Source organism: Vipera berus (assembly GCF_964194415.1).
Source record: "Vipera berus genome assembly, chromosome: 4".
In the NCBI taxonomy this organism is placed as follows: domain Eukaryota; kingdom Metazoa; phylum Chordata; class Lepidosauria; order Squamata; family Viperidae; genus Vipera; species Vipera berus.
The window spans coordinates 57,305,679-57,331,178 of record NC_138206.1 but is presented as its reverse complement, the minus strand read 5'-3'; the positions used below and the strand labels follow the sequence as shown (position 1 = coordinate 57,331,178).

The 25,500-nt window shown below is 40.8% G+C and overlaps 1 protein-coding gene across 1 annotated transcript; it reads right to left on the bottom strand.

The window, feature by feature from the left end:
* Positions 1 to 958: 958 nt before the first annotated feature.
* Positions 959 to 25,477, bottom strand: MX1 (MX dynamin like GTPase 1). The gene is made up of 13 exons (XM_081326325.1): positions 25,381 to 25,477; positions 23,280 to 23,472; positions 21,296 to 21,433; positions 20,748 to 20,902; positions 19,651 to 19,789; positions 18,126 to 18,324; positions 17,164 to 17,242; positions 16,561 to 16,683; positions 14,258 to 14,419; positions 12,275 to 12,404; positions 6,491 to 6,567; positions 5,606 to 5,827; positions 959 to 3,907 (listed from the first exon to the last, which is right to left on the bottom strand). The coding sequence occupies exons 1-13, from the start codon at positions 25,453 to 25,455 to the stop codon at positions 3,677 to 3,679; spliced, it is 1,923 nt and encodes a 640-aa protein (XP_081182451.1). The 5' UTR covers positions 25,456 to 25,477; the 3' UTR covers positions 959 to 3,676.
* Between the last annotated feature and the right edge of the window lie 23 nt (positions 25,478 to 25,500).

Genomic DNA, 25,500 nt, shown 5'->3' with positions numbered 1-25,500 from the left:
AGGTTGCCTACCCCTGGTATATTTAATCTGAATGTTATTACTTTGTTTTTGTTTTAAAATGTTTTTAGCCATTTTAATCTATCTAATCATCTATCTTGATTATAATTACAATTAAAATAATTGTAAGCCATCCAGAGTTATTGACTGAAAAGGGAGACTATACAGAATGAATGAATATTTATTTATTTTATTTATTTTAATTCCATTTATATCCCGCCCTTCTCCGAAGACTCAGGGCGGCTTACAAGCTTAGCAGTATTAATAAAAATTTGAAACTTCTTGCTATATTCTCATTTAAAAAACCTCCGAGTATGATTTATACTTGATGCTCACATAAACAAGTTTTAAAAATAGATACGGTAGTAGTTAAGTAGGGTAAAAATTATATCAAAACAGAAAGCACAATAAAGACACCCTCATTTATTTATTTTTCATTGAATGCTCTTTCACCTTCTGCCTTAAAGATAAAAAAAACATCTTAATTACCCAGGGAGGATGTTCTGTGACTAGAGCTTCATTAAAGAAACGTCCTCTCCTTAGTTGTCACTTAAAATTCCCTTGGTGCCATTTGCTCAGTCAGTGTTATTATTCTCAGGTTGCAGATGGACAGGGTGGGATGGTTGCGAGGAAGTGGCTTATTTAAGGCTAATTACAAGGCAGCTGCACTGCTTCTAGCCACTGTGCAGCTGCAATTTACATTACAAGCCCTTGTCAAGTCCACATACCGGCCACAGAATTTGCAATACCTGTGTTTTTTTTATTACATTCCTCTTTTGCTTGAACACGTGTTGGGTTGAAAGTAAGGTATTTCTTACTCTCCAACTTCCCCATATTCAGCTGGGAGATCTGAAGGGCAGATGTGCATATTCCCATTCAAGCAAACAGTATTGGTCAGAAGGCTGGCTAGGGAGGGGAACCCAGTGTGAAGAAGCCAATGTCCGCACAGGATTGAGGAAAGCAAGCTTTATTTTTCTACCAAAGCAGAAGAGGGGGGTGACTGTGGGTTTCACATCCTAACAGCATGCCAGAAATCAGGCACAGCTATTTTTATACAATTTACTACAGGAAACAAAGTATGGCTGACAGGTTACAAAGTTACATGACAGTTACACAGGTATATAAAGCATATAAACCATATCATTATACCATTAATTCTACTTTATAGGCTGACTATTTATGGCTGTGTTTTTACTATGCTAATGATAAACTATATTCACCAGTGGTTCTCAACCTTTTCTTCACCACGAGCCCCCTTTTGTGGCCATGGACCAAGACTTAAGATTTAAATCATAATATTTTTCAAGCCTTCAGACACCCCCCCGAGGATCCGTGGACCACAGGTTGAAAACCACTGATACTGTACACTCAAACTAGCAGACTGTTCACGATTGCAAAGCATATTTCAAATTCTCCACTTTTTCAACATACTGTATTTTATTTTTGTACTCCAAAATGTAACCTTAAATGAGATGAATGTACAGGTTTTATTTTTCACTAGAATAAACTCATTTTCATGTAACAAATTGTTTAATTTCAGGTAACATCCTTGGTGGAAGTATGTTGCAGATCTTATTGGGATGCTCATTAGAATAACAATTCAAATTACAAAGATTGATCTGGAATATTCATATTATGTTTCTAAGAACATCTCTCAGATGTAATGACAATCTGACTGTTTAATGTTTTGTCTTGTGTGGATTTTCATTACCAGTCTGAAGACAGTAATGAAGTTTAAATTTTGTTACATACAGTAAGTTATTGCAATAATGAGATATCAGAAGTACAAAGCAATACAAGAGCTAGGGTAACATTATACAACACAAGCAACCTGAAGAGGGCACTGAAAACATTGAGATTTTTCTTATTTTTGCAACCTACAGTATTGCACTGAAAAGTCATTTCTTTGCACTTTTTCTAATTTTTGTTCCTTCTATATTTTGATTTTGTTATGAAACTTAACAAAATTTAGTAAATAGAAATCATTATATTGTTGCTGATCTGCTAATCAAATGTAACTTAAACTCCTATGTATGAGTACTGACAGGATCCACCGAAGTCAATAGGATTCCTCAGAGCAGCAAGTAGATAACTGTAGATTCTATTTCACCTGAACCCTGTCGATCTGCTTAGCCTACGTTTAAAAAAGTTAAATAAGTCACTTTGGTCCATTTGTCCTGATTTAACTTTTTTCAATACTTTTGGCCTGGATGATTGAGCTTTCATTGACACTTGGCCTACATATTTACTTCCCAGGCTATATGCTAAAAAAATTACGTCCTGAAGATTAAGAAGAAAATGTAACAATGTACTGTACTTTCATTTAGAAATCAGACTATGCATTGTGATAAGAGAACGCAACCTTGTGGGTATATCTACTATAAAGAAATAAAAACGTATGTCCCTTCTCCACTTGCATCCTACCACAATATAGGCATGCCTCAACAATGTGCTTTCCCCTCATGACATTGGCTTCATTTAGTCCCAAGGCCACGAGTGAGTCAGTGTTAAAGACATTCTTAGCTATACCAGTGTTAAAGTAGCATTTTCTTCCAGGATGCGTAACAGGTTATGTTTCACCAGTCATCATATAAGAGATGAGTAGTGGCAGACTGTATCACAGAAATGCTAACTGCCCTTTCAGGTAATAGACACAGCAATTTCCCTTCAGTCCCAGGTCAGCATTATCTGTTACCTTCTGCTACTCGGTCCCTAAAACAGTAGAACACAGTGTCCCATGCAATAATCCATTTTCCAGAATGTGAAAAATGTGAAATGACATAATGGTTAACTAGCATAAGGAATAATTTAAATGGTTGGGTTAATAGTTTATTTATTTGAACACCTTAATAAGGCCCTCTGCCTTACATAGTGATCCTAGGTGGCTCAGAATAAAGCAGCATAAAATAAAAAGAACCCTTTTCACTAGACACATCAACCTCCTTGCTGAACTTCCTCCTAACCCAATGCTTGAGGAAGAGCCAGGTCTTCACGGCCTTCAGGAAGGCTAAAAGAGTGGGTCCCTTGGAATTTGAAGTGGGAGGCTGTTCCAAAGTTGAATGATGGAACCAATACCTTTCCCCACCCCACCTCTGTATCTCTTCCCATTTACATGGAGAACTTTCCAATATTTGTTGCCTATATAAAGAAAAAGTATGAGAAACTCTAGTTTATGATTTAGTTCTCTCTCTCTTAATCTTTTCTTCAGCTTGGGTTACGGTACAATGTATATACTACGAACAAGAAGGAGTGTAAATATAATGGGAATGGCCTGAAGATAGATTTATTCCTTACCTCCTACAACCTTGGAACTGTGGGAAGGAGGTTCTTTCTGCTGTTTTGAAGATAAAGGCAAGAATAGGGGTTTGGCATTGGGGACAGCAGACTTTATGCTAGTATAGTTGTAGTATAGATGGACAGACAGAATTTTGACTCAATAGCAGGAAAAGGTCCACGCTAACAGTGATTTATATTGTGCATGTAAAGTAGCAAATACAAATTCTAATTCTTTTCACTTTTCTCTGCCAATTGTGGTTCTAAATGAACTACTTAAGTTGGGGAACATCACTGAATAATTTTACAAATGTTAAACATAAGTTACAAATACCCTGAATGTACTAATTTAACAGAAGCAGAGCTGCTACCTGAAGCTTTTATACAGAAATATTAGCCGTCCTATTTAAATAAAGAATTGTTTCAAAAGTCGTCGAGCTTTATGAAGTCGCCCAATCCTTTCGTTTAAAGAATTCCTCATACTGACAACATCCTTTCCCTCATGAAAGAGAACTTCCAGCTGATCTCCGCTTTGCAAAATCTGCATCATTGCGTTCTGTAACCTCTCAGCAAAATCCCTGAACAAGTATAACTGTATGATCATAGGAATCTGAGTACCAAGCCGGACTTTTACACTCTGAAAGCAAAGTTAAGGGAAAAGAAAATTATACCAGGGTAATATAAATGGCTGGAGACACATTGATATCCCACAGTGTCTCCCTACCACTGTATTAAGATTTGTATTAAAGCCTTGTCCCCTGTGAATTTGTACCCCATCACGAAATGAAAATCAAGCTGCTTCTGTTGAGAGATGCCTACTACCACCACCACCCATGGCAGAAGATACAGGTTTACAACCATTTGTTTAATGACCATTCAAAGTTACAACGGCACTGAAAAAATCCTCACAACCAACCCAGCATCCCCGCAATCATGTGATCAAAATTTAGGCAATTGGTATGTATTTACAATTATTGTAATGTCCTGGGGTCATGCAATCACCATTTGTGTCTTTCCCACCTAGCTTTTGTCAAGCAAAGTCAATAGGGGAAACCAAATTCACTTAGCGACTGCATGATTCACTTAACAACTAAAGTGGTTTGCTTAACAATCATGGGAAAAAAGATCCTAAAACTGAGTGTGAGTCACTTAACAACTGCTTCACTTAACAGAAATTGTGGTCACAGTTGTGGTCATAAGTCAAGGACTATCTGTACTGTCCCATATTCAACTTCTTAATAGAGAACAGGAAGTTAGACTCATCTCTTGCAAATGCTCACTAAAATGTTCTCCTATCTTGCAGCTTTAAAATTGCAAGTATGGAATATATTTAACAATATTTCTGTACTGAGGGCAGAGAAAAGAAAGTAAAAGGGGGCCCACAAAACATTTATAAATCCTATAAATACCACTGCAATTCTGTTTACATGGACTTTCATGAAATGGAAAGTTGGTGCCAGCAAGCTCACATGAATTGTTCTCACAATATCATAGATGTAAAGACTGTAGATAGAGCTCCTTGTCTTCAAATGAATCCTTCAGACAATTAAAAGATTACTACATTTTTTTCAACTTTTTTTTCCTGTTGGGTAAACATGCCCAAATATCATTTGATGTTCCTCGTAGAGCTCTGTTTTCAGACACCTCACTGTATTGGTAGCCCCCTCTGACCTTGTTCTAATTTATCAGTCTTTTTTGAACTCTGGTACCCAGCACTGATAGAGCATTCCAAGTGGAGTCTCAACAGAGTAGAGGGGAAGAATTATTTCCCACGCTTCAAATAATTCTACTCTTCACTTATATACTTTTTATTTTAGTGTTTGGAAAAACTGTGGCTTAAAAATTTAATTTAACCTGAAGAGAACCTCAAAGCTGAAATCCTGTGTCTTTGCTGCATTCCACCAATGTCAGAAGGCCCCAAGCAAAGCAGTTCTTGTCAATATGTATGTGTGTGCATATGGTAAATATATATATGTGCTTTTGAGCATATGTCAACATATTTCTGTCCAAAGGCTGTCATATGATTCAAATGGACCTGTCAAGCCCTACATAGACCTGTGCTAATGATTTGATGATGCAAATACTGCACCCTAACTACTTGCATTAAACCTTTGCGTTTTTGCTCATTTAAACTTGTAAAAGAAGGATATCTTAATAAATGTAAAAAGATACTTTTTACTTCAGTGAAATATTTAATAGAGACCCATAGATATACCTCAGGGAAGGATACATGTTTTTAAAAACTGTTAAATTATGCCTATTAATGGCTAAATAAATGATACACAAAAGGGGATTTAAAAATAGAGAGAAATCACTCACAAACTATTGAACTTACTTTATAGTAGGCAGTCATGTGGTAAAGCAGTTCCTCCACCGAGCACTTTTCTTTAAAACCAGGTATATCAGGAACTGAATCTATTTTTGTCCCTCTTACAGTTCTAAAATCTTTACTATAAATAGTGTCCTGGCAGTATACCACATTTTCAAGTTTAAACTGAGTGGCTATCATATCTTTTGCTTTATCTTCTTGCGTGAGCTTTAAATCCTCAATATTGCTCTGCAGAACAAAAAACAGTTTGGCATATTTGTAAGATTGAGGCAATTATATGGTTCCTTGAGTATTATTTTATGGATTTTCGTCTTTTTGCTTGATTTACAGAGATTTTATTATAAGTTTTGTGGATCACTGTTAGTCATCCAGAATTTATCTGTGTTTCCCAATCCCCAACTTTTATTTAAATATGTTAAAATTCCCCAGAACAATGATTTTCAGGAGGTTTGAGAATTACAAGAATATCAATCCTATCCCTGATGGCTCATTTAAATTGTATGAGTTAGAGCACAATTTCAGTTTAGTAAAATTACAGTTTGGGGTTTTCCCCCCACAGATCACAGCGCAATCTAGACTGTAGTTCTACTCTGCCCTGAAAAGAGAAAATAAGTCTAATTGGAGAGCAGATCACTCAAGATGAACCAAATTACAATCTGTAGGTCAATTCACACCATCCATCATGCCATCAATGCAAATTAACTGTGCTAGGATATAAACGTAGTTTTATTTTCCTTAGTCAGACATGCACATGCATTATTTCATCTGAAGTGGACAGTTATCCATGAAATCTTCCAAAATAATGAATTTATTACAATGCTTTATTGTTTTCACTTTAAACTTATATGGCTACACTTTTGGAAATTCATTGCCGGTACGGCTAATAATTACCCGAGCAACATTGCAGATAGCACAGAAACTACTGAAGTGTTGGACAGCAAGTTGAAGAAACGTGTCCCGCACAAGTTCTAGAAAAAAAGAGGGAGCAATTTAATAACAGGAGCAACTAAAAATATTGTTCTGTACCAGCCTGCTACCGGCCCTGAAGAAAAGGCAGGGACAACCCCTTTACAAACGGCAAGAGGCTGGAATTAAGCCTGCCAAATTTATTAACATAAAACAGAGCAAAACAAGATACCAACCATGAAACAGGAGCTATGAAACAGGAACTAATCAAGCGGTTGCCTTCAGCAAACCAGCCCTCCCACGCATTCCCCTTTTATACAGTTCAGGGTGTGGCTTCTCTCTGCCTCCTTCTGAGGTGCCCCATTGCCTTCCTGTTTACTCCTGATTGACTGCCTCCTGCGTCGGGCGTCCTTGAACAGGGCCAGCTGTGTGCCATCTTCATCCACACCGTCAGGCTCACACAGCTGGGTCTCCGTCGTGACCAGGTGGGAGGGGCCTGGCTGAGGGCTCTCATCAGCAAGATCTTCAACCCCCTCAGCAAGCTCTTCAACACCCCCCTCCTCCTCTGAGCCATCCGACCCAACTGCCAAACCCACAGGCTGACCCTGAATCACAACAAATATGGGCAGATCCCAATCACACAACATATAATCAGAACATTCAGCACTTGGATATTGGGATTAAAGCCTTTACACCTCTTTTGAACTATGGAAATAGTTGTCTGTGACTCCGGAGGAAGTGGACAGGATCATGGGGAGGCTGAGCACCACATGTTTATTGGACGCGTGCCCTTCCTGGCTGTTCTATGCAGCCTGGGAGAGGACACGCAGCTGGTTCCAGGCAGTTATATCGGCTTCTCTGAGTGAGGGTAGCTTCCCCGCCGTCTTGAAAGAGGCGGTGGTGAGGCCTCTCCTCAAGAGGCTGCCTGCCTTGGACCCAGCTGTATTGAACAACTTTCGTCCTGTCTCCAACCTTCGCTTTCTTGCGAAGGTTGTTGAGAGTGTGGTGGCGCATCAGCTCCCTCTGGTCCTGGATGAAGCGGATTATCTAGACCCGTACCAATCGGGTTTCAGGCCCGGGTACAGCACGGAGACGGCATTGGTCGCGCTGGTGAATGATCTCTGGAGGGCTCGGGACAGGGGGCATTCCTCTGTTCTGGTCCTGTTAGACCTCTCAGCGGCTTTCGATACCATCGACCATGGTATCTTGCTGCGGCGTCTCAGGGGATTAGGAGTGGGAGGCACGGTTTTACAGTGGTTCTCCTCCTATCTCCAGGGACGTTCGCAGTCGGTGTTGGCAGGAGGGCAGAGGTCGACCGCGAGGTCTCTCATTTGTGGAGTTCCTCAGGGGTCGGTCCTCTCGCCTCTCCTGTTCAACATCTATATGAAACCGCTGGGTGAGATCATTCGTGGTTTTGGAGTTGGATATCATCAGTATGCTGATGATACCCAGCTTTTCCTTTCGACCCCAAACCACCCCAGTGATGCCCTCAACGTGATGTCCCGTTGCCTGGAGGCGGTTCGGGTCTGGATGGGGAGGAACAGACTCCAGCTCAACCCCGACAAGACCGAGTGGCTTTGCATACCTTCATCCCGGGTTTATTCGGATATTCCACCTCTCACTATGGGGGGTGAATTATTACCCCCCGTAGATAGGGCTCGCAACTTGGGAGTCCTCCTAGATTCACGGCTCACCCTGGAAGACCATATAGGAGCTGTGACTAGGGGGGCTTTCGCCCAGGTTCGCCTGGTGCGCCATTTGCGGCCCTAAGCCGGGATGATCTATGCACGGTCACTCATGTGCTCGTGACCTCTCGACTAGACTACTGCAATGCTCTCTACATGGGGCTGCCCTTGAGGACCACCCGGAAGCTCCAACTGGTACAGAATGCAGCCACGAGAGTTGTGTTGGGAGTCTCCCAATACTCCCACGTTACACCTCTGCTCCGTGAGCTGCATTGGTTGCCAGTTGCCTTCCGGGTGAGATTCAAGGTACTAGTAATGGTATTCAAAGCCCTACATGGCAGGGGGCCGGAGTACCTGAGGGAACACCTGCTGCCGGCATCGACTTCCCTCCGCCCTGTGCGTTCCCAGAGAGGGCCTCCTCAGGGTGCCACCGGTCAGAGAATGTTGACTGGTGGCCCCCAGGGGGAGACCCTTCTCTGTGGGCGCCCCGGAGCTATGGAACCAGCTTCCGGTTGAGCTCTGGACGGCGCCCGACCTTCGCTCCTTTCGCCGCGAGCTAAAAACATACTTTTTTGAACAAGCTGGCCTGGCCTGATGAGGGGATTGGGGGGGGTTTGCTATTTTTATTTTACTAGGTTTTATGGATGTATTTTAGTATGTGGGCATTTATTTAATCTATTTTTAACTTTTGTAATTTGTATTTTTATTCTTGCCCTGTTCACCGCCCTGAGTCCTTTGGGAGAAAGGCGGTATAGAAATATTATTAAATAAATATTATTAAATAAATATGTATGTTAAAATCAGGAGGAGTGTGTGACATTAAGGCATGAAACAAAGTTTCTTCTACAGATTTCTGTTTAAATCCAATATAATATGTCAAGCATGTCTGTGTTTCAGAGAGGACCCTGGAAAAATCTGAACAATTTTATACAACATAGTTTTAATGTAAAATTGATTTATTAACTATATGTCTTACATTTTAAATTATTTTTAAATTATTTTGAGTTGTGTCAGTGTTCCAATGTCATAACCAAGAACTGTTCACATTAAGCTATTGAGAGTTCTCATCTGATACAAAATCTTGCAGCATGTTTAAAAACTGAATGAGGTTTTGAACCTGTGTCTTCCCAATCCTAGGTCCAATTGTAGCTAAAAGCAGCTCCATAATGGCCTGACAAGCCTGCCTCAATCTTCCTGACTAGTCACCTGACATTGGCTTAATCAAATTCCCAACTCAATTTCAAGACAAGCAAAATCAGTAATATTTTGCTATCAGCTATTTTGGAACAGAAGTCATATGGCTTGTTGTATAATCAGAGATGCGTTTTGGGCATACTAGCAGGTGCAGGAACAACAGCCTTGCAGCTGGTCATTTGCTATCTTTCATCACAGCTTTTTCATTTTTAATATTTGCCCTCTCGATTAGTGCTTTGTTTTTTGATTTCCATCCTTTTCCATCATCTTTGATTTCAAAATCAACTGTTCTTCAGGCTTCCCAAGGCAAAAAGAGGAAGCCATCCCAATTTCACTTAGAAGTAATGTATAAGGCAGTCACTGCAAAATACACACACACACACACACACACACACACACACTTATAAACACAAGTGCTTGATATTTTGTCAGCAAGCTATTGTCTGGATTTCAATTCCTATCTTGTTAATACATATTAAGTTCCTTTCTCTCTACCTTGTTTTTCTAGCCAATGCTAAAAGGTATCCCATGTTCTAAAATAAACTGAGTCTTCCTTCGATTTCATTTTCAATGTCAATCTATCCATTTCTGCACACTCTAAGATTTTTTTTAATTAAAACTTCCTCCATTGGTAGATCTTCAATTTTCCAAAATTGAACGAATACAATTCTTGCTGCAGTTAATATATGTTACCATTTCTTCCTGTCTCTGTTTCTCTTTCTGGACTCCATAAAAGTTCTATGATTATCATAAAACTCCATTGCCTTATGTGGCATATCCAAACTGTACATTTTTCCATCTCAATTAATTAGAATCCCTTCTGGAATCAGCCATCTAAAATTCACTCCTTTTTCAGTTAATTTTCTAGTCAAGAGTTGATATTCTCTTCATACATCTCTTATTCTCCTTGGAATCTGTTTCAGGACTACAATCTCTTTTTCTTTGTATTGCAAAGGATCGTCTCTCACTCTTCTCTTCTCAAAATCTCATCTCTTATAGATGTTTTGACAAATCTAATACGTACCTCTCTAGGGACTTTATTTCTTCTCACACAGCTTGAATTGACTCAAAATATTTGATCTAACTCTCCTTCCATTTCTTGTTTTCCGATTTCCAGTGCTTCAGCCAATTGCTCCGTTATCATATCCGCAAGATTCTCTTCTTTATCCTCTATTATGTTTTGAAATCTTAGGAAATAAGATGCCTTTTCCATTTCCATAACTGTGATCGAGTCTTCCAATTCTCTATTAATCTGCATCAGCTTTTGGTTCTCATCTTTCAGTTCTGCCAACTTTTGGTCAGTCTCTACTGCCTTATCTTTTACTTATTGAATTCTTTGTTCTTTTTGTGACCATCTGTTTAAAGTTTTCTAGTTGAGAATCTATGTTGTTAATTATGGGGTTCATTTTATCCAGGTTGTCTTTTGTCTCTTCATGGTTTTTTCTTGTATCTTCCTTGTAAGAAGAAATTGCTTCTTGAATCGCTTGTAATGTCGCTTGCATCTCCTTTTGAAAATTGCTAGCTTTTTCTTGTTGGAATATTGTTTCAATTGATCGCTGGTACACTGGGCTTGGTGAGGCAGAGGATGGGGCTGAAGGCGCTTTCTTACCAGTTTTACTTCAGAATGCTCATTTTATTTCTGCAATCTCTTGTTTTATATACAGCAACCCTGTTTTTCCTCATTGCAATGTGCAAAAATAATAAATAATAATAAACTAGGCTTTACTGATTATTTGCCAGTTTCCCCATAGTTGACAGTTTTAATTATTGTCCATCCCATCTCAAGCCTAGCATCCAGGACTTGATCATCTTCTCTATCTATATATCGCAGAATAGAATTAAACACACTATTGTAGGATTGGTATAGCTGTAAACTATGCTGAATAAAGAGTTATGCTTTTGTAGAAAATCATAAAATACAGCATTCAAAAATGTTTTAACACATATCCAATTTAACACTGACTCTAAATCATAGAGACTCAGTAACCCCTAATTCTTTATGGAATTTTCATCTGTTTTTCCTTTCCTTTTCCAGTACAGTTATAACTTGGGTTAGGGTTATGGCTTTCTGCCTGACTGAGACAGTTTTTGGAAAGGGAGCATTTCTGTGGAATCATCTGTTCACTTCAGATGACTGTTTTTAACTACAGGTAATTCTAGAGTTATGACCTAATGGAGCCTTCTCATTACAGTAAGAAGTCAAGAGGGCTTTAAGTAAACCTTACTTAACTGGTCCCCATTCCTGCTCCCCCCAGTGCATTTGTTAAGTGGAATCTGGGGTGCCTGAGGGAAGGGGGAGGCCCTAGTACAGCACAAGCACAACAGCTTCTGGCCTCCCAAGGCTTCCCCCCATTCACTGAGATACCCTAAAAGTGAATGACCACACAGGTGCTGCAACAGACGTAACTTTGGGACTGGATTGTAAGAACCTTTTGGGGTTTTGTTGTAACCTTGAATCATTGCTAAAGATCAAGGATTACCTGTAGAGGCAACAGACATGGTTGGTGTTCATTCTTAAAAGACTCCAGTGCTCCTTTTACTGAAAGCTTGAGGTGAGCTATTCCTCCATTAGAACAAAGACATAATAAAAGGGGGAGTTTTGTGGGGCACTGCACCTGTCAGCGGAAACTTTCAGCATTGTTGGAACAGCCTTTCCATCAGTGCAACAGGGAGACTTTATGTAACAGACATAGCCCATGCAACTGCCAACCCAAGAAGCACAAAAGCCCTTCATAAAATTATACATTTTTCTAGGACTTTGCATCACCATATTCAGTAGGGCTTATGCAAATCCTACATTTTTCCATTAAACTGCAACTACTGGGCAAAATATTCTTAGTCATTCACAAAAGTATTTCATGGAAATGAGAACATGAAAATTAGAACTTACCTGCAACTTCTTTCAACACTGCAATTGCTGGATATTCTAGTTTCTTAATTTGCCATTTGATGGCGTCCTCAAAGACTTTGAAATTGACAAACCCTGGAAGTTCTCTGCCACGGGATATATGTTCAAAATTCTGAGTTCCTCCACATGTAAAATTATATACTGCAAAATAATTTTCTACTTTATTTTACAAACACTGTATCACTCACAGGATCAATTCTAAAATCTAAAGTATCAGTGTAAACTATCATGTCTATACAATACTAAACATCCCACAGATTCAACCCAAACAATCCAATGTATAAAAACCAAAGCTTATCCCACAGCAACTTCCCCATCTCTGAATATCAAATACCAATGACAAAGAAGCCTCTGTTGATTTACGGAACTCCAGCACCAAAGGAATTAGGTAAGTTTCTGGACCAATACCTTCCACAAATTTCAGACAGCCCCAGGAAAAACTGTATCCTAGTTCATGTCCTTTCTTACAGAACAGAGTAATTCTAAACACCCTAATTTAACACAGCTGCATGATACAGGCTTTATAAGTGACTTGTACTTTCAGCTGGGCTTAGGATCTTATTGGCAACAGTATTGGGCATTGCAAAAATTGGTGTTATAGTGCAATAGCTGGATTCACGTGCCAGCAATCTGGCCGCAGTATTCTGTACCAGAGCAATTTTTGGCAATTGTCTTGGAGAAGATGCTGGATGTTAACGTTCAAAAAGTATTTGGACAGTTAATAAAGCTCTGGCCATAATATGCACAGGGTTTTAAAATGGCTTTCTTGTTTCTCTTATCTATATATACTTCATCTATGGCTAGAAAGGGAATGTCCCTTTCTGCTTTTATTTATGTATGTCGTACGGTATAACAGAATACATCATTAATGCATAAAATTCACAAAACAGCGTATAAATGATTATCAAAATATAAAACACCACAGCTGTGAATTACAGTGGTACCTCAGTACCTGTCGGTAATTCATTCTGGAAGATGCGACAAATGGTGAAACCGATGGGGGCCAAGAAAACCATGTGACCCACTATATCTCCTGGAAGAAATAGTGAGTCATGGGTGAGCCGATGTCAGCAAGTTCTTCCTCGCACATCAATTACTGGGAGGAAGACAACTACTGGGACAAGATCTCTCCTTCAAAACACATCGAATACTGAATCTGATGAGTTCTGAAACGGTTGAATGCTGAGGCATGGCTGCATTTTAAAAATGTACAATACAAATAATGAATAAAATTAAATTATGTATGAGCAATTACTAGACTGGCTACGCCCAAGGCTGGATAACTAAATCGTTTAGCTCAGGGGTCTTCAAACTTGGCCCTTTTATGACTTCTGGATTTCAACTCCCAGAATTCCTCAGCCAGCATGCAGTGGCTGAGGAATTCTGGGAGTTGAAGTCCACAAGTCATAAAAGTTGAAGTCCACAAGTCATAAAAGGGCCAAGTTTGAAGACCCCTGGTTTAGCAGTATCGTCAAGATGTAGTTCTTGCAGGGATACAGGGAACCTTCAGAGGGGGCAAAATACATTGCAATATGATATAAAGCTTGTGGGACCTTCCCACAGTCAGTGTTAGGATTATCAACCAATCCCCACATTTGTAGTTGCAATACTGGTACCTGTTGTTGTGAGCTTGCCGTTTGAGTACACATACTGTTCTGACTGAGATATTTCTACAAGTAAAAAAAACAAAAAGGTAGTGACTTACTTGACCCATGCTCATTTCCTAATTAGCATGCAAATACTTCCATATAGTTTTTTTGGCAACTGCATGGAAACGTTTCTGACTTCCTTTTCTAGTGTGTATCCGGGAGTCTCCCATTCAAAAACAAACTAATCTGTTTAGCATTTAACAGTTCTTTAAACTCAAAGCTATATATTCTTTTATGTAATTTTGGTTGCTCCCAGTAAAGGTATGAGCTGTGAATTTTTTCCCATGGATCAACACAGATGTAATTTCTTTATAACTGAATTGAGTTTACCTATAGCGTTGTTATTACCGGTAATTTCATCTTGCCATTCATTAAATGCCTCTCGAATATGTGTAACTGTCCTTTTGCTCTTTGAACATTTTATATCCTCTTCTCCATGTACAATTTTTAAGAGGTCCTCATTAAAAGCCTTGATTTTCTGGAAAAAAAGAGCAAAATAATGTAATTTCAAAAATAAGATTACCAGCTAAAATGATAATACAAGCTACGTGTTCCAGAAGGATAGTTACTCTCCATGCAATTTCCAGGAACCTCTAAATATAAAAACCTGGATATAACATTCTGAAAGATCAGTCCTGAAGGAATTAGAATAGCTGGAGAAGTCCCAGATGATTTGCTTTAAGGCTGGCAAGCAGGTAAGTGGTGATTGGGGGTAAGTTGGTGGTTTGTGAACATTGCTGAGGGTAGATTTTGTTTTGTTTCGTTTGCATTTTTAGCACTAACTTTTGTATTTATGATTTTATTATGTTTCAAAAACATCCATAAAAGGAAACAAACAAGAAAAAGAAAGTAGAAAAAAGAATCAGGGAACAAGCAAAATAAAACGGGGGGAAAAAGAAAGAAAAAAGAAAAAATGGCTTCCAATCTTTTCTCGCACGAATATACAGTAGATAAAAAACGTGCCCAACTTATATCCCCAAAACTAAGAATGTCTACCTTACTTCTATAATTCCACAGAATTCTAAAACAAAATTGCATTTGATTTTCTTGCAAAAAAGTCAAAAAGCGGCTTCATTAACGATTCATCACTGTCTCCTACAGCGCAACCAGATACTTCTTCATTTCACATTAGACCACATTTTCTATCATCTCTAAATCCCCAGCTCTCTTTATTAATCAGCAAAGATGAATCAGAAGTCACCTCCCTGTGATTCAAGTCATCAGCTGATTGGGGAAACCTCCATTTCCATAATATGTTCATGAATGACAGTCCGGAGGGCAGGATTGATTACATGTTTCATCCTTAAATCTGGAAGAGGAAAATGCCGCCCCACCCCCCAGTTTATTGCTTCTGGCGAGAAAAATGGTGCCTCACCAAAGGGAGGCAGTATCCAACATTTTTAGCTTATCCTCTGATTTTTTTCCCCTTCCTTACTCTATATTATTAGTTTTTACCTTTGTTTTTAAAACTCTCTCTCTCCCTCTATACATATATTTGAATGGATTCTAAGATGTCTTTTTTATGGACAATTAATGTTAAAGTTTATGAAATCTTTCAGAAAAGAGTGAAGTACAGAATAAAGAAGAGTAAATGCAGATGGACAAGAATAAGCAGCCATTTTGCAGTTCTTCAATTGTGGTTTGGGCTTGTTTCCCTGTACTCAGCTGCCACTAATTCCTAAGTTCCACGACCCTATTGCCCCCTCCCCCAAATTCCTATCACCCTTCAAAGCCAAGAGCAAACCAATAACAGAAAATAAATATGCAAGCGTTGTGAATCCTCGCCTGCCAGTGGATCTGGCAGCAGTGTCAGATGAGGGGAAAAGGGTGCCTGCGTTCACATCGCAGTCTGAGGAGCAAGAAGACACAGAGCTAGATGTGACCCTGGGCCCATCTACTCATGCTCAGGCAGAGAGACAGCTGGTTTGGGGGACTGAACTGAGTGAAGAGAGGAACAGCTGGGACCTGTTCCAGATGTGCGGATGTGCAGAGAAGCATGCAGGACAACGGAGGGCGGTGGGGCGGCTCTCCCAGGAAAAATAAGACTCTTAAGAAGCCACGCCCTGGCAGGACTATAAAGAGGAGAGGCGTAGGAGGGGCTTGTTGCCAAAGGCAACTGTTCATGCTACCGCTTCATACTTCTATTGTTGAGATTTCTTGCCTCGGGATTCTTGGATATTTAACCAGGTATGTTGGATTTCTGTATGTTTGAGTGACTTGAACCTTGAGCTTTCTTGCTGAGAACTCATAGACTGATCTTGTTTGTTTCTACAGCTAAAGGACTGGTTGGAGTTTGTTCCATAAATGCTGTGTCAAAATAAAAGGGTTTATTTTCTTACAAAGTCCTGCCTTGTTCAATGCAAAGGGGTTTTCCTCGCAAGTAAGCAGTTAAGCAGTACTCAGGCAGACTAGGAGAGAACAGCAAATATTTCAGTCTGCCCAATATAGCGACAAGCTCCTGATGATATTGTTGGGTACTTTGGCCATTTTATACACATTACACAACAGTAAGTGCCTAGCAACAATACTGAATGATTAACAAGGATACAATTTGTTTCATGACCAGGTTAGGTACAAACTCACATCTGCCTTTATTTTTTTATATATAATCAATCTTACTTGCACAAAAAAATATTTCTTCTCCTCTAAGGATTCAGGAACACCTTCACCATACTTCTGAAGTCTTTCATGAATTTCCTCAAGGCTGATTTCTATTTGCTTTTCTAAAGCTGGCAGTGATTTCTGCAACAAAAACAAAATTAACTAAGGGAAAGGTGTAAAGCTATAATTCTATGCAATTCAGAAATTTTAAATATTGTGGATTGACAGAAACATTCATCTGACATTTTGAAGTAGGAAGCTATCAATTTTAGCAGCTGCCAAGCGATATAACATTCACACACACACACACACACACACACACACACACACAGACACACACAAGCCTGGTCCTAGGAATCTTTCTTACAATATGAATTAGATGCCTAAGGATAGAAATATGCATGGATATATAGCCATAATGTATTGTCTTAGGAGTGCAGCTTGAATAGGATGCAAATTTGCCCACCAAATGCTTCATCCTTTCTACAAAGAGAGCTAATTGGGATTCTGATACATGCATCTCAATACAGCACAATCAGAACCATGGTGTGAAATTGCACATGTAACACAACACAATGATATTTTTCCTCTTCAACCTCGAATGAACTGAGAGTTCCTTACCTGAATGTGTTCAGTGAGCACTTGTGTAAGCTTTTCTGCCAGAAGTGGGATGGTAGCTTTGCCTTCTTCCAAAAGACAACTGGGGGAGATCAGAGTGAATAAAATTCAAGAGTTACTCAATAATATTGAAGTTATCATTTGTATCATCTCAGCATTCCTCAATGTCTTTCAGGTGGACTGGAATTATATGCTCTGTAGGTTAAGCCATGAGCTCAAATAATTTAGTGGTAATTTGAAACAAAGTGGGGAGTGAGCATCATTTACTAATTAGAAGTGCTAAGCGCATGAGAGAAAAATATCTCTGCCTGTTCTGTTCCAGCCTACGACCGGCCCTGTTTGAATGTCAGGGACAACCCCTTTTTATAGTCAACAGGCTGGAAAAACCCAACCAAATTTATTTACAAAGCAATCAAAAGTTCAAACAAGAGTTAAACAGGAATAACAGACCAGGACTCTAGCAGAAGATCTTCAAACGGTTGCCTTCAGCAACCAGCACCTCCCACACCTTCCCCTTTTATCAGCAGCCCCAAGGCGTGGCTTCTCATTGCCTTCTCCTCCTCTCACCGAGTTGCCTCATTGCCTTTCTCTGTTCTACTCTACTGGACTGCCTCCTGCTCCTAGCGTCCCTGAATAGATCCAGCTGTGAATCATCTACATCCAATACCTCATGCTCACACGGCTGAGTCTGATGAGGAACATGACGGGAGGGGCCAGGCTGAGACTCCTGCAGTGCATCAGAGCCTCCGACACCAAAGGCTCTCCAAACCCCTCCTCCTCCTCTTCAGAATCATCAGACTCAGCTGCCTGTATCACAGGCTGACGCTGAATCACAACACTGCTCAGTTCACAGATGAAACTTCATCGGTCTTTAGTTTATATGCATATAGAGACACTCACAAACTATGATGGATTAAGGAGCACATTTTGCAAAACAACGTTCAGGAATTATTTCTAAATACTACCTGAAAAAATTGTGCTCTTCAAAAAATTCTCTCTCTCTCTTGATTGCATCCTCCAAGCTGAGTTTATCAGTGAGGTCGCTCTGACCACGACATTTAACAATCATGTATCCTTTTTTCAGGTGCACTTTTTGATTCCGGACAATATCAACGGTCTCATTCTCAGTTCCTTTGTCAATCAAATCAGGCTTGGTTAGAATACCTATGAAATAATTGACGGAAAAGAAAGACATGCTCATTTTCTTGAGAAAGGCTGGAACTTAATCCAATGAAGGCTAGCTCATTCCTGAATCACATTCAGTCTGGAAAAATGAGTCTCCCTAAACCTGCACCCCGCCAGGTAGCTATTTATCTCTCCTCACTGCTGGGGTTGAAGAAGTGGGCTTTCAAGTAGCTTTACGGGCTGTAAAGCACCATCTCTGAGGCCACTGTGACTTTGAACGGTCATTAAATGAGCAGCTATAAGTCAAGGACTTCCTGTATGCAGAGATGTTGAAAATTAAAAAGGGGTTCACAAACTTTTAAGCACCACAGTACTTTTTGCCCTCTAGAAATACCTGCTGTTATCCTTTCACCACTCGTAAATGGTTGTTAAGTGAATCTGGTTTCCCCCCATTGACTTTGCACGTTGGAAGCTGGCTGGGATGGTTGCAAATACCGATCATATAACCCCACCCCCCGCAAGGCACTGCAACTGTTGTAAATAGATGCCAGTTGACAAGTGTCTGAATTTTGATCACATGACTGCGTGGACACTGAAATAGTCATAAATGTGAGAAGTGGTCATAAGTCATCCTTTTCAATGCCGTCATAACTTCTTGTACTACTCAGAAAACAGCTACCCATGTAGCAGCACAGAGTAAGGGGGAGGCAGGTTTGCTCATATAACACCTTTGTTCTGTTAGCTCCACTGACCTCTATTTTCTTTCCAGAAGCAATTCAAAATGCTGGTCATTACCTTTAGCACCCTACATTGCACAGGGCCAGGTTATCTGGAAGGCCACCTTTCCCTGATGATATCTACCTGTTCTACCAGGTCAAATAGGGTAGGCATGCTCCTAATCCCTTCCCATAAATATTGCCATCTTGTGGGAGCTTGGAAGTGTATCTTTTCCATGGCAGTGCTGGGATAAGAGGAGGTGACTGCATTTCAGAGGTATGATTAAGCACCAGTTTTTTGTTGTTTTTAATGTGTTTAGTTTTTATAATTTTAATATGCTTTTGTGATGTTTTAACCTTTAACTGGGAGGCACCCAGAACTGGTTATATGGAGGCAGCTATATAAATGTTTTAAATAGATAAAACAAAAAATGAACTTCATTCACTAAACAAATGAATGCAATTTCAGGATAATCTGCGTGAGAATATTTGAAATATACAACTGCATTAATAACCGGAAATTTAATAAAATCAGGCTTCCAACAACTTTTTTTTTAAAAAAAGCTTTACATTTTTAATAACAAATCATTTACAATAGTATCCTATTCCGTGAGCAGAAATAAATCTTTTAACGATCTCATTAACTTACCAAGCGTTCTCTCTCCTTTGGGATCTACTGTTTGAGCCATTTTCAATGCCTCTGTAGTAGCAATATCAACATTACTTGGAACCACAACCAAATTTATGGTTTCTTGTTTGGTAATATAACTTTGAATTAATTTCATGATCTGTAATTAAATTGTATGTCAGGCATGGGTAGAGGATAAAATTATTTTCAAAGAAACTGGAAAGAACAAATAATTTATTCTATCAAGGCTACCATAACTATACATAAAATTTCAGTACTGTAACGTATAGTACATAATCTGCAACTTACTTTAACCCCTACCTCACCCCCAAATTCTGTTCCACAGATGCTGCTTCTATGTGCAGCATTCAATATCCATGAAGGAGCAACAATGTGCCTGTCCATTTTATCCAGATATCAAGGATCCTCTGCCCGGAGCCTTATATATTCAAGAGCAAGAAGCCTAAGCAGGCGGACACGGTAGGGTTTTCCATACATCTGGATATCCTGATTACTAGGTTGGGGGTATTATTCAGTTCCACTGGCATTCCAAGATGCATTAAATAGACAGCATGAGCTCAACAGAATTTCTGGAATGCATTTACTGAATTAAAGATCAACTAAAGGAGAAATTCTATAGATATAGTAGTCCTCGCTTAGGGACGACAATTGGGACAAGCAACTCGGTCAGTAAGTGCCGCCATCACTAAGCAGAAGCTCGTGTGATCACGATCACCTTAAAACCTTAATTCTGATATGGTCATTAAGTGAAGTGCCACAGTCCCCAAGTGAAACATCTCATGAACACAATTATTTTACTTCTGCATCTCTCTTAACTCAACTCTGCTTGTCATAAGCCAGTTGCAAAGCACACAAATGGTGATCACATAACTGCAGGATGCTGCAATAAATGTATCTGTAGCAAAGCTATGTTTTACACCATTGCAACTTCAAACGGTCACTAAATGAGGCAGTCATTAATGGAGGTCCAACTGTACATCTCCCTCCTGAAATGTGTAAAGATCTTTCCTAGCAGAAAGGAGCAGTAAACAGCTGATAATTAATTATTCAGTTGACAATCAGATACCTATCATTCTACAAAATCCTTTTTGTTTTACCTGACTGCCAATGTCTTGTGGTTGATTACCCACAGCCACTCTTGTAATTCCTGGAAGATCAATTAAGGTGAGATCTGGAACATCTGGAGAACTAATTTCCAGGGTAATTAATTTGTTACTTATACCCAGTCCTTCACCAGCTATTGCATTCTGGGCTATATTGTGTGAGGCAAAACAAAAACAGCAGACTCAGTTATAGGAAACTCCTTATACAGAGCAGTTTTTATCAAACCACCATTTGTTTTAGAAAGACCTATGAAGAAAACAGACTAGCATATATTTTTCAACAGGCTTGTTTCCTGCAATAGGAATACAATTTGAAATTTCTAACAGCAGCAAACTTGATCGAATATTTAGATTAAAAATCAAGGGAATAAAAAAATCAAATATCAAATACATGTTTTGAAATGAAACTACTATAACCTACTAGTGTAGACCTTCATTCAACTTCTATCCTTCACTACAATTACAGAACTATTGTAAGCTAGAATTCCACACTGATCATTTTAAGGAAAACAAAACCCCTTATTATTGTCACTGAATGTTACCTCTCCTAACTGCAGCTTCCACCTCTGATGGATCTTTCAGTTCCACCTCTGTTTCCAGATACACCATTTTCCCCTTCCATTCCTTTGTATTATTATTTTTTTTCATCTTGAGCTCCAAGGGGCATCTGGTAACAATCCCTGCAATGTTAAAACATTTTTCTTAATTTTATAGATATCTATTTTATTAGATACTTAACAGCATAATCAAGAAGAGAAGCAGAAATAAAAACAAGAAGTAAATACCGTACTGTCCATTTCTTGGTTTCTGGGGGGGGGGGGGTGTTTTGCATAGTTGTGGATTTTAAGTCTACTTTAAATTTTAAAATTTAAATCTATTCTGAATGCCACTCAGCTATGTGCTAGGTCAGGGGTCAGCAACCCGAAACAGCAAAAGAGCCACTCGGAACCGGTTCCGTCATACACACAAAAAATTGGGAGCTGCAAAATGTGTGCGCGCATGTGGGCACGCATGTGCATGCGCAAAACAAGCAAAAAATACACCACCCCCTACGCATGCACCGCATCCTGAGCTGCACGCACCTGTCGCTGCCCAGTGCCGCCAGCTTACGCGGGGGGGGGAGAGACGGACTCGCAGGCGACGGACACTGGGTTGCGGCGGCGCCTTCAGCCCAGGCACCGCCGGAGCCACCTGAGCACCCTCCCCCTCTCCCGGGACTTCCAAACCTCTGCATTTGATGAATGCAGCAGCTCTTCAAATGTGGAAGCGGAGGTTTGGGGAGCTGCGCAACTCTCTAAACCGCCGCTGCCCCGTTTGCAGAGCTGCTGCATTCCTCCGCGTTTGAAAGAAACACGAACGCAGCAGCTGTGCAGAGGACGGTAGCAGTTTGGAGAGTGCGTGCGCACCTCTCCAAACCACCGCCGTCCCATTTGGAGACCTGCCGCGTTCGTTCATGTTTGACGAGCGCAGACCTCCGAACAGGACGGTGGCGGTTTGGAGAGGTGCGCACACACCTCTCCAAACCGCCGCCGTCCCGTTCGGAGACCTGCCACGCTCGTCAAACATGGACGAATGCGGCAGCTGCACAAACAGGACGGCGGTGGTTTGGAGAGGTGCGCGCGCACCTCTCCAAACCGCCGTCGCCCGTTGGGAGACCTGCCACGCTCATCAAACATGGACGAACGCGGCAGCTGTGCAAATGGGACGGCGGCGGTTTGGAGAGAGCGCGCACACCTCTCCAAACCGCCGCCGTCCCATTTGGAGACCTGCCGCGTTCGTTCATGTTTGACGAGCGCAGACCTCCGAACGGGACGGCGGCGGTTTGGAGAGGTGCGCATGCACTCTCCAAACCGCCGCCGCTCGTTTGGAGACCAGCCGCGCTCGCCAAACATGGACGAACGCGACAGCTGTGCAAACGGGCCGTGGCAGCTTTCCCAACGAGCGGCGCCACTGCCCGTTCGGGTGGAGGTGTGCGCATACCTCTCCAAAGGTTTGGAGAGGTGCGCGCGCACCACTGCCTGTTCCAAGAGGTGCATGCGCACCGGGCGACTGGGAGCCGCAGGAGACGGCTCTAAGAGCCGCATGCGGCTCCGGAGCCGCGGGTTGCCGACCCGTGTGCTAGGTAGTAACTGTCTTTGGATAAGATTACAGCGGGTTGTTTTTTTAAATACACACCAAAGCCATCCAGTTTGGAAAATTAGCATATACTGATTGGATTCAGTGGAAGCCAATCTGCATATAAGAAGGAAAATAAGTAGAGAATGGCCTGATTTACATGTTTTGATTAGAAAAATATGGTAGTTCACATTTGTTCTAGGCTCCTGAAATTCAGAAAGCTAACCGAGCATCTCTCAAAAGCTTCATTCCAACTGAAAACCTGTCTATGGCAGGAGGTTCTCAAGATGAACTATAAACCCCATTTCCCCTGGTACAATAATAAGACTTGTAGGCCAACGTATCTGAATTCTACCGGTTGGGGAAATCTGTTTGATATTCAAAGAAGAAAGACTTTGGGAAAATTCTCACCACTGCCTCTAGGAAGGGCAACTCCAGACAAGGCCTCTAGAACTGAACTTTTTCCAGAGCTCTGATCTCCAATCACAGCAATTGCTGGCAACGCCAAGTCCTTTTCCACTCCAAGGGCCCTCAGTGAATCAATGAGGTCAATACAGGGGCGGACCTTCTCTTCATACTGGCTGCACAAATGATTTTCTGCCTCCTAAGGAAACAAAACAAAATACCAAGTTGCCTCCTCTACTGATCTTGGAATTAGGTAAAGGTAAAGGTTCCCCCGCACATGCGTGCTAGTCGTTTCCAACTCTAGGGGCCGGTGCTCATCTCCGTTTCAAAGCCGAAGAGCCAGCGCTTGTCCGAGGACGTCTCTGTGGTCATGTGGCCGGCATGACTAGACGCCAAAGGCGCACGGAACGCTGTTACCTTCCCACCGTAGTGGTCCCTATTTTTCTACTTGCATTTTTACGTGCTTTCGAACTGCTAGGTGGGCAGAAGCTGGGACGAGTAACAGGCGCTCACTCTGTTACGCGGCACTCGGGATTCGACCCGCCAAACTGCCGACCTTCCGATCGACAAGCTCAGCGTCCTAACTCACTGAGCCACCGCGTCCCTATTGGAATTAGCTTGGAATTAGCTCTTCTTTAATTTGGAAATCTCATCCCAAATGAGCTGGAATTGTACTTCCCATGAAAAAAGAATTGTTAATACAGAAGAGGTAGAGAACTTTTTTAAAAAAAAAAAGATATGCAAGATTGCACCTTAGTTTGCTTCATAAAAATAATTCCTGTCAATTCAGTTGATGTACACATTCCTAAAAACTGTTTTAGGAAGTTTAAGCTGGTGAATGAGAAAATACTGGTAGGTACAGACAGTCCTCGCATTCTGACTGCCTTGGGCAACAATTCTTCAAAGTTACGGCAGTGGGGAAAAAAATCACAACTTTGGGGCCAATCATTTCCATCATTGCAGCATCCCATGGTGATGTGATTGCCGTCAGCATGCTTTGCATGGGAGGATCTTGTCAATGATCTCAAGGCAGCTGAGACCATAGTCACCAAGAAAACAATTGGTAACACACTACAGTCCTGAATCAAGGTCCCCCTGCTCAAGAAAGTCCATGTACAGTCCTGTCTGAAGTTTGCCAATGAACATCTGAATGATTCAGAGAACTGGGTGAAAGTGTTGTGGTCAGATGAGATCATAATCAACTTTTTGGCATCAACTCAAATCGCTGTGTTTGGAGAAGGAAGAACGCTGACTATGACCTCAAAAACACCATTCCCACCGTCAAATATGAAGGTGGAAACATTATGCTTTGGGGGTGTTTTTCTGCTAGAGGGACAGGGCAAACTCACCGCATCAAAGGGACGATGGACAGGGCCTTGTACCATCAAATCTTGGGAGAGAATCTCCTTCCTTCAGCCAGGGCATTGAAAATAGGTGGATGGGTATTCCAGCATGGCAATGACCCAAAACACATGGCCAAAGCAACAAAGAAGTGGCTCAAGAAGAAGCACATTAAGGTCCTGGAGTGGCCTAGCCAGTCTCCAGACTTTAACCCCATAGAAAATCTGTGGAGGGAGCTGAAGGTTCGAGCTGCCAAATGTCAGCCTCGAAACCTTAATGACTTGGAGAGATCTGCAAAGAGGAGTGGGACAAAATCCCTCCTGAGATGTGTGCAAACCTGGTGGCCAACTACAAGAAAGGTCTGGCCTCTGTGATTGCCAAGAAGAGTTTTGCCACCAAGCACTAAGTCATGTTTTGCAAAGGGGCCAAATACTTATTTCACTCATTAAAATTGCAAATCAGTTTATAACTTTTTTGAAATGCGTTTTTTTGGATTTTTGTTGTTGTTATTCTGTCTCTCACTGTTAAAATAAACCTATCATTAAAATTATAGACTGATCATTTCTTTGTCAGTGGGCAAATGTCCAAAATCAGCAGGGGATCAAATAATTTTTCCCTCACTGTAATGCTCTCATTTTCCCCATGACAACTGTCATCAGGTGAAGTGGGTTGGGATGAGTGAGAAAGACTGCCCCAAAATCACTCAGCCAGATTTCATGCCTAATTGACAACATAAAATATAATCTGGATATATGGCATAGCATACCTTTTTCATCCTTTTATTTGGAGAATACTCCGAATAAGTATTGTTTTTCTTCATGGCAGACTTTGTAGTGTCCATGCTGCCAAATATGTTCTGGAATAAAAACATTGTTAGCTCATAAAG